Below are 9,753 nucleotides of genomic sequence, written 5' to 3'. Positions count from 1 at the left end.
ATGAGCTCACGAGGTTAAACTTGAGCTCCGCTCAATAATATTTTCGAGCTCAAAATCAGACTTAAACTTGACTTATTAACCTAATCGAATAATTTTTTTTAAAATCGAGATCAGAATAACTGACAAATAACTTAACTCGTTTACATCCCTATCAAGAGGATAAGAGAAGGGATAAGAGACTTACTAGAATAAACAAAAGATCAATTGACAGATGTGCATGTATTTTCGTTAAATAAGCGTATAAACTAGGATTTTTTTTATAATTTATTTGTATTTTCATTTTAAATGGTATTTATGTTTTCATATATCGTGGATGGTAAATATAACTTCTTAGGTAAAATTAGATAGTAAGTCAAAATTTATAGGAGTGTGTAAATTTATATTTATCAGATATTGAAATTATATTCCAATCTGATAATTTATCAGATATGAAAACACGACTGATATTCAGATATTATATTTTTGATATTTCCTTGCTTATATGATATAATAGCAAATAAGATTCATAAAAATTTTTATTGAAAATTTAAATTTATATAATTGGAACAAAAGTTAATATTGTCTACTTTAAATGGTTAACTATCGATATTTTATTCTAACATAGAGATTTTTATGGGATCAAATATTAATAAGAGATTTTATGCCGGTTAAAAATTAATTTTAAAATTTATTACCGTAAACATTAGTATAGATACAAATGCCGGGCCACCCGTGATATTATGGATATCTCCCGTATATCTTTACCGCGCATCATCCTCGATTGGGCAAAAAAAAAAAAAAAAAAAAAAAAAAAAATCAAAAACAAAAAGCAAAAAATAAAAGGGAAAGATAAAGAGAGATATAAAGGGAAAATGGATGAGGTAAGTGGTGGATGGCATAATTTTGGCATATTTAGGGAATCCTAAAAAGATCACGTGTACAACTTTATCCATCCATCACATGCACAAAAGTGCATTTAGAAAAATGGAAAAAATAATAAGGAAGTTTATAACAAATAAACTATTTATATAAATTTTTCTATAATATTTTTAAAATTTAAATAAATTATTTATTTTATTAAATTTAAATAATTATTTTTCAGTACACACTATCTGATACCTTAATTTTTTTTATTATTTAATTCTCTTTCTTCTATTTTTAATTATTTTTTCTCTTTCCCTATATAATATATACTTTCATTATCTAATTCATTTTTTATTTTTTTTCATAATCAAATTAAATATTATTTTAATATTTAGAGAATAAATTTTATTTCTTAAATTTAAAAAAATACTATTTATAAAATCTAAATTTAAGGAATAAATAGAGTAGTTATGTAATTTTTTTTTAATGTTTAAGAAATGAATTTTATTTTCTAAATTTTAAAAATATTATTCATGAAATTTAAATTTAGGAATGAGTTTTTTCTTTCTCCCTAATATTTATTTTTCCTTATCTAATCTATTTTCTATATTTTTTCTACATCCCAAATTAAATGATATTTTGGAATAAATTTTATTTCCTAATTTTTTTAAAAAAATATTATTTATGAAATTTAAATTTAGAAAAGTAATTGGTACAATTTTTTTAAGTAAATATAAAATTTAAGGTAAATTTTATATTCACGGAAGCGTGATATTCTAAATTTTAAAAATACTATAAATTTTAATTTAGGAATTAGTTTTTTCTTTCTCCCTAATATTTATTTTTCCTTATCTAATCTATTTTCTATATTTTTTCTATATCCCAAATTAATTGATATTTTAATATTTAAGGAATAAATTTTATTTCTTAAATTTTTAAAAATTACTATTTATGAAATTTAAATTTAGAAAAGTAGTTGATACAATTTTTAAAGTAAATATAAAATTTAAGGTAAATTTTATATTTACGGAAGCGTGATATTCTAAGATAATTTATAAATTTTCTATAATCATCTGTCGTCAGTATCAATAATTGTGAATATATTCTCTTTAATTAATAACAAAAACCACTAAATACTTACGTGGTGTCTATCTAATCCATGAAATAACACCTTTCTAATTCTCATTAATTATAATTAATTGCTTTCAATGTGCTATCTTATCCAACTGTGCTTTTTGTCAACAATTAGCCCATTATTCATACAATTCCATGCAAAATATTTTTTAATCATCATAATGTTTGCTAATTAACTTTCTTTATCCAAAAAAAAAAAATTGAAATATGATCAAAATTATTTTTTTATTGAGGAAAATTTGAAATTTGAAACAAGATGATTAGCGTTTAGGTAATTAAACTTTAATTTATTCTTTTCAATAGACCTAATCCTTACTTGGCATAATGAATAATGACACGTGTCACTTAATCAATTCAATATTTACCCTAAGCTATAAGTAGGTTTTGTAGAGAATTTGACCTAATTAACCCAACAATTAGGACTATTTCAACTACTTGAATTGGAATTCAATTAACCTCGTTTGAAATTTCTCACCCAATCTAATTACTTTGACCTAGATAAGATTTTGACTCCAAAGGTTGAAAATTGAAATTGTGGTCAATCTTGTAGAATGTAAATATTTCGAAAGCTCCTATTTTTCTTTATGAATTCTATATTTTAGTAATTTTGTAACACCTTTTTATGATTTTTAAAAATTGAAGGTGCTTGTTGAATTTTCACCCTGCTTTCTATTTGGTTTGGACTCGGTTGGAGAATTTTTACAAGTACGGGGTCTCGTTGAATAATAGCTCGGTGGCACTGTTGTAAATAGTGGGCATACTGGCGGACTAATTAATTAACAGGAATGAAAAATTTGGTAGTAAATAAAAATAAATAAGTGGATAAAGAAAAGGGAAGCACGGCGAGGAGCGATATAAGAACGATAAAGGCGAGATTTAATGCTGTCTATTTCGATCCCCTGCCTCACCGAACGCTTCCATCTCCCCTCTCTTCACAACTGGGCTGCCGTCCGCTTTGTCGCCGTCTCGAATCGAGGCGGAGAGCAAGCGAGCGAGAGGAAGGATCTGTTAAGCTTTTTAAATACGGCGACGAGGCCTTTGTGCGCGTCTGGGTCTCCTTCTTCGAGGCCATCCTTCGTAACGTTGGAGGTGCGTGTTCGTGGATTTATATTATATTATTTTATTTTATTTTAATGCTTCCTCGTTTGGATTCGGTGATTCCGATGTTAGATGTTTGTAGCATTTGGTTCCGGATGACTGGCGTGTGGGTTGTGAGTGGTTGAGGAAGTTTGTTGCTTGTGGATTGATGGATTGGAAGATTGGGTGTGGGAGATTTGCCTGGTTTTATTTTGTCGATCTCGTATGACCAGGGTCTGTTCGGGGTTTGTCGAATTTGTCGTATTTTATTTAAAAGACGAATTTTATACGTCGCCATCAGTGTTAATGCATACGCGAGGAGGGACTGAGAGACAGTATATCTACACTATAAAGGTCGGATTTTGCTTTTTTTTTTTGTTTGTTTGTTTGTCTTCGGATATTGTTGTTTTGGCTTTTTTCGCTTGTCCTAATCATCATATGCAAAGATGAGGCGGCTTTATTTGGAAACAGACGTAATAAATTAAGTTGACTTTGGCGTTTTACATGTTGAAACAGCTTTTGCGTGCTCTCTTGTTTTTTTTTTCGTAATTTTATTGATCCTTATCCTGAAATGGTTTCACAGGATGCCCACTGTGTTAGCACATGACAGAAGTTTCTTTAATCTTAGAAAGGCTTATCTGATGAAAACTTGTTTTCTTTAAAATTACAACATTTTACTAAAGGCCTCATTTAGTTTTTCAGAATTATCAAAGTGCGTATTATACTTCTGAATTTACCAAACAAGCACCTTTTCTCCAAAATAGTTTTGTGCGATCTGCTGATACCAATGATTTCAATCAGATTTCATAGTCTTGTGTGCTTCATATGCTTAGTCAGATTTCAATCAGGAGGGAATGACTAAATGACTTCTGCAATAGACTTGAGGGTGAATTGGAAGATTGCATGCCTTCTTATGAGATTCCAAATGTATTTTTAGATAGATGGACTATACCTACCAATTCCCACCATTATATACCCATAAAAAGGGGAATTAATTGTTTGCAACAATCAGAAATCCCCAACCTCCTGATCTATCAAAGTCAATGAAATAGTTGTTGAATTGCTCTGATGGATCTGGTTTTGATAAAGTTGAAACAATGCTGAAACTGAAAGAAAACTGAATATTAACATCTTGTAATATATGCTTTTACACTCTATCTCTCTTTCTCCTTGAGAAATCCCTTGTCTATATAAATTTAAAATGATGTGTCTGGCTACTCAATATTTTCTTGCCAGACTTTGCAATGGATTAAACATCATCCAGTTTCTTGGATTAGCCATCATCCAGTTTCACATTGCTTATTCTAACTCGTCTACTCACTGAGTTTTATAGTTGCAATTTGTGATATATATTTTTAGTTTTTATAATCCATTTTCTTTTCAATAATGAATAGGACTGATACAGTTATACAGTGGTTAATGATCTACCTACATTGTAATGATCCATATAGAATTCTTTTAAAGTATTATCCATTTTTGGAGTCTTAATGGTATTCTGTAAATAAGCCATGATATTGCCATCTTGTTCTTCCGAGCTACTTCATGCATAAAATCTCTAATTTACTCTTTATTTTATGTATGATATCTCTGCTTCAAGTACAGAGAATCATACTTGACGAAAATTCAAGAGTCAATTATTGTGAAATCTTATTTTCTGTGTTGTATCTTTCTATGTTTCTCATGTAATTGCATAGACTGTTCAATCTGTCAAATTCTTGTACATTTTAGCTATACACTTGTATGTTTTCTTCACATTTAAATTGATATAGTTAGTGAACATTGACATTTCTATTAATCCCATCTATTGTTAGACCCATTAATTTATTATACACATATTCAATCTTCACATTTGAAGTAAAATATATTTTCTTATTTTTTTTATTAACATTATTTAACAATTTATTTTATGCATGCAAAACTCTGAAGGTTTTAAATTCTGAAAAATGTTTTGAATCTGTAATGTTCTGTTGATATACTTGATAATATGTTATATGTTGATACGTATGATGTGATTATTTAAACTTTTAACTACTGCTTGTAACTTTTAATATGCATCCTTTATGAGCCTACTGGACCAAGTGTTTAATGGTTTCTGATATGTCTTCTGTTTGTTTCACAGTTTCAATTCCTAGGATTCCTGTATATGAATTCTGGAAGAATTTTGGGGCTGTTTTTTTAGCTGAGAGCTCTTTCGCCTTTGCTATCACTCATTGATATTCATAGAGCATTGAGAAAAATGTTGTCAAAATCATGTGCCAACCTTTTTGAAGTGGGGTCTAGTAATACAATAGATTTTGATAATATTAAGTCACTTTCTAGAGTGATGACAACTGTAGGAATCATAAACGACATGGATGGAACAAGTACTGAAGAAGATTTATGTTCTCCTAAACTATCAATTCGGAACCGCAAAATCATTGTAGCCAATTTCCTTCCACTGAACTCTGTGAAAGATCAAAAAACTGGACAATGGTGTTTCGCATGGGATGATGACTCACTTTTATTTCAGCTCAAAGATGGTTTTTCTTCTGATACTGAAGTCATATATGTAGGAAATCTTAAGGCTGATATAGACATAAGCGAGCAAGAAGAAATTTCCCAGAAGCTTCTGGTGGAATATAAGTGCATGCCGACATTCCTCCCTCCTGATCTCTTTAAGAGCCACTACCATGGATTCTGCAAGCAGCAACTTTGGCCTCTTTTCCATTACAAGCATCCTATCTCCCTTCATGAGAGTTATCTCTTTGACCGTTCTCTTTTTCAAGCTTATACTTCAGCAAACAAAATATTTGCAGATAAGGTTTTGGAGGTAATTAACTCTGACAATGACTGTGTGTGGATCCATGATTATCACCTTATGCTTCTTCCAACATTCTTAAGGAAACAACTAAACCGAGCAAAGATTGGTTTCTTCCTTCATAGCCCTTTTCCCTCTTCTGAAATATACCGAACATTACCAGTCAGAGATGAGATACTCAAGGCATTGCTTAATGCTGATTTAATTGGCTTCCAGACATTTGATTATGCACGACACTTCTTGTCTTGTTGTAAAAGGATGTTGGGACTGAATTACGACTCAAAACGTGGTTGTATTGGACTTGAATACTATGGTCGTACTGTGAGCATCAAGATTCTCTCAGTGGGTGTTCACATTGGCCGACTTCATTCTTTACTCAATCATCCTAATACCATTTCAAAAGTTCACGAGATTGAGGAAAAATTCAAGGGGAAGAAATTGTTTCTTGGTGTGGATGACATGGATATATTTAAAGGCATTAGCCTGAAGTTGTTAGGATTTGAGCTTTTACTGGAGAGGAATCCTACTCTTAGAGGGAATATTGTCCTTGTGCAGATCGTGAATCCTGCTAGAAGCACAGGGAGAGATGTGAAAGAGGCAAGTGAGGAAGCAATAACTATTGCTAAAAGAATAAATGATTCATATGGCACTCCAGGCTATGAGCCAGTGGTACTTACAGACCAGCCTATGCCTTTCCATGAAAAAATTGCTTTTTATGTGGCAGCTGAATGCTGCATTGTTAATGCAGTGAGGGATGGAATGAACTTAGTTCCTTATCAGTATGTAGTTTGTAGGCAGGGAACCGAGAAAATGGATGAGAGTAGATGCATCAATATTGGCTGTTCCCATGCAAGCACACTTATTGTCTCCGAGTTTGTCGGTTGCTTTCCATCACTTAGTGGAGCTGTTAGGGTGAACCCTTGGGATATAGATGATGTTTGTGGTGCTCTGTATGAATCACTGAACTTAAAAGATTCAGAAAAACAGTTGCGCCATGAAAAGCATTATCGGTATGTCAGTTCGCATCATATTTCTTACTGGGCTAGCAGTTTTTCACATGATCTGGAGAGAGCATGCAAGGACCATTACAATCGAAGGCGTTGGGATCTTGGCTTAGGCTTAGATTTCCGGATCCTTTTACTTTCGCCAAATTTTAGAAAATTAACATTAAGCCATATTAAATCAGCCTACGAAAACACTTGCAGTCGAACTATATTTTTGGACTATGATGGTACCATTATGCCTGAAGCATCCGTTAACAAAACTCCTAGCGGAGAAATCTTATCTATCCTGAACAGCTTATGTAGTGATCCAAATAATACTGTATTTCTTGTAAGTGGGAGAGGCAGAGATTCGCTTGGCGATTGGTTTTCTTCATGTGAAAACCTGGGAATAGCTGCTGAACATGGCTATTTCATCAGGTACATATGTGAAAGCCCCTCATGCTACTTAATTTGCAATCTATAATGTTTGCCCCCTTTACTATCTTGTCTTATTCTAATCATTAGGTGGAAAAAGGATGCCAAGTGGGAATCAAGCTCAGTTCCTGCTGCCTTGGATTGGATGAAGATCGCGCAACCTGTAATGCAATTGTACACTGAGACTACAGACGGCTCTTATGTAGAACCAAAGGAGACTGCAATTGTCTGGCATTATCAGTATGCAGATCCCGACTTTGGTTCATGCCAAGCCAAAGAGCTGCTAGATCATCTTGAGACTGTTCTGGCAAATGAACCAGTGGTCGTCAAGTCGGGTCAGCATATTGTTGAAGTAAAACCGCAGGTGTGTTTTAATGTGGGCCAGTCGACTTATTGGTTGCTTTATCTCTTGATGTATATATGAACTGACAAGAAGCATATCGTGCGCAGGGAGTGAGTAAAGGTGTGGCAGTTGAGAAGCTTATTGGGGCTCTGACCAAGAGTGGGAAGCTCCCAGATTTCGTGCTGTGCATCGGAGACGACCGATCCGATGAAGACATGTTTGAAAGTATCGACAGTACAACTTCAAGCAATCAGTTTCCCTCAGTTCCTAAAGTTTTTGCATGCACAGTTGGCCAAAAGCCAAGCAAAGCAAAATACTACGTTGAAGATTCCAGTGAAGTTATTAGGTTGTTGTCCAGTATTTCTTCCTTTTCAACTCAAAATCACATAGACCAACAGCATAGTCAGGCTCTCTTCGACTGGCTGAGTTGAGAGTTTGGCTGGCTGTCTGACACAAAATTTATTCGATACGTCTTCTACTAATGGAATTTGTACATCCGGATGATCTTCTTTCTTCCTTTCCTATCCTCATGACGAAACACATTCCAAAGGCTTCCCCTTTGTTTTAGTGCACTAAAAATGCAGCAAAAGCTTCATGAACTGAAGGCACTTTTGTCACAAGTTCTCATAGTACATTCATGATGATCTATTGCCATTAATTTCTACAGATTGTGGCGCGTTCAGAGGTTGAAATATTATCATTAATCGCATTCGTTTATCTATTTTTTGGATATGTTCATTCATCGTTTTTTTTTTGTTTAACTTAAAGAACAGTTCTACTATCCTTCAAAATTTCCTTTTAAACTATTCTACTTCCAAAGCCAATCGAGAGGCAACATAATACGCTGACCTTGGAATAATTTATTTTACGTTATTTTATCCTTTTAGCACTCATCATTGCCTGACTCATTTAATCGGAACCATTGCATGAGTGTGGAATGAATTTCAGTAAAATAACAAAATATTCATTGAATGGATGTACAAAGAAGTTCATGGGAAATTTTGATATTTGATGGATAACTTATAATATGATGGTGTTAGAGAGAGAGAGATGAAATAAAAGAGAAGTGCTGATGTAGTCTCTTGCTCGTCTAAAAGGTTTGTATTTTAATATTCAATTTAATGTATTTACATTTAGTATCAAATATATTTATATGTTTTTTGATAGACATGATAATTTTAATTGGGGCATATGTTTAAAACTTAACTTACGATTGAAATTATGATGTTTATAAGTTTAACTCGCTTGATCATATGCAGTTATGATTTATAAATGTGTCAATGAATGCCAATTTGAGGAGGTGTGAATGCTAATTTTTTATTATTAATAAAAGATGCAAAAAAAAATTATCCAATTTAAACGAGAAAAATTGGGATTTAATTGAAAGATTAATTTAAGCTAAATTAAATTAAAAAGTATTTTGGTGGTCGTATGGTTGAGCAATCTTACAATTATGAGTTTATTATGCTGCTTATCTCCCGTGCAGATTGAGTGCATGAGACATTCGAAAGTGATCTAAATGTCTGAAAATGTATTCAATTGTGCATGAAAAATAAGTAAATTAACAAATCTCAATTAATGAGACTGGATTCTATAGTCCACTATTTATGGATCATGAAATGGTTTAGGCATGAGGTGTTGTCACATGAGGTCTTGGGATCGAAACTCGACGTGACCGAGCATAACCTCCCTCATGTCTTGGTCATTTGCACTAATGACTTGTAGTCACCCGTCATTTACCTCCTCCGTGTTAGTCTAGGGACGGGTTGGCGGGGGCGCTGGGACGAACGAATCACCTTTTGCCACATGAAATGGTGCATAATATAATTGTGGCCAGATTACGATCACAATTAGTTACGATTCCTTCATGTGTTCACCTTCTCATAACTAAGTGCGTCGAACTATCTTTTGGACACTCTTTAGTCATCCATCTCGATTTAAATTATAATGTGGATGAAAAAAATGAACATAAAGGGATCACAATTAATTCTGGTAAAAAAAAAAAAACGTTGAATCATGGCTCTCAATTACTTTTATAATGGAGTTGCTTGAACGGATTATTTATAAAGAATGAGCTTTTTTGGGTAAAAATCTGAAAAATATGCTATGATTTTCCCTCGAAATTTATAAGGAAAAAAAAA

The 9,753-nt window shown here is 32.6% G+C and overlaps 1 protein-coding gene across 1 annotated transcript; it reads left to right on the top strand.

Annotated features, from left to right (window-relative positions):
- The first annotated feature begins 2,822 nt into the window (after positions 1–2,822).
- Positions 2,823–8,128, top strand: LOC122056314 (probable alpha,alpha-trehalose-phosphate synthase [UDP-forming] 9). The gene is made up of 4 exons (XM_042618218.1): positions 2,823–3,066; positions 5,174–7,272; positions 7,360–7,633; positions 7,720–8,128. Exons 2-4 carry the CDS (start codon positions 5,291–5,293, stop codon positions 8,041–8,043), a joined length of 2,580 nt encoding a protein of 859 aa, XP_042474152.1. The 5' UTR covers positions 2,823–3,066; positions 5,174–5,290; the 3' UTR covers positions 8,044–8,128.
- Positions 8,129–9,753: the final 1,625 nt, after the last annotated feature.

This window comes from Zingiber officinale, chromosome 3B (genome assembly GCF_018446385.1).
Source record: "Zingiber officinale cultivar Zhangliang chromosome 3B, Zo_v1.1, whole genome shotgun sequence".
NCBI classification, from domain to species: domain Eukaryota; kingdom Viridiplantae; phylum Streptophyta; class Magnoliopsida; order Zingiberales; family Zingiberaceae; genus Zingiber; species Zingiber officinale.
Note: the sequence above shows the minus strand (reverse complement) of the source record. Positions and strands in the feature narration are given on the sequence as shown.

Coding starts and splice junctions, on each gene's coding strand:
- LOC122056314 (XM_042618218.1), top strand. CDS start 5,291: ATGTTGTCAAAATCATGTGCCAACCTTTTTGAAGTGGGGTCTAGTAAT. Junction 7,273..7,359: donor GAACATGGCTATTTCATCAG/GTACATATGTGA, acceptor TCTAATCATTAG/GTGGAAAAAGGATGCCAAGT. Junction 7,634..7,719: donor TTGTTGAAGTAAAACCGCAG/GTGTGTTTTAAT, acceptor TATCGTGCGCAG/GGAGTGAGTAAAGGTGTGGC.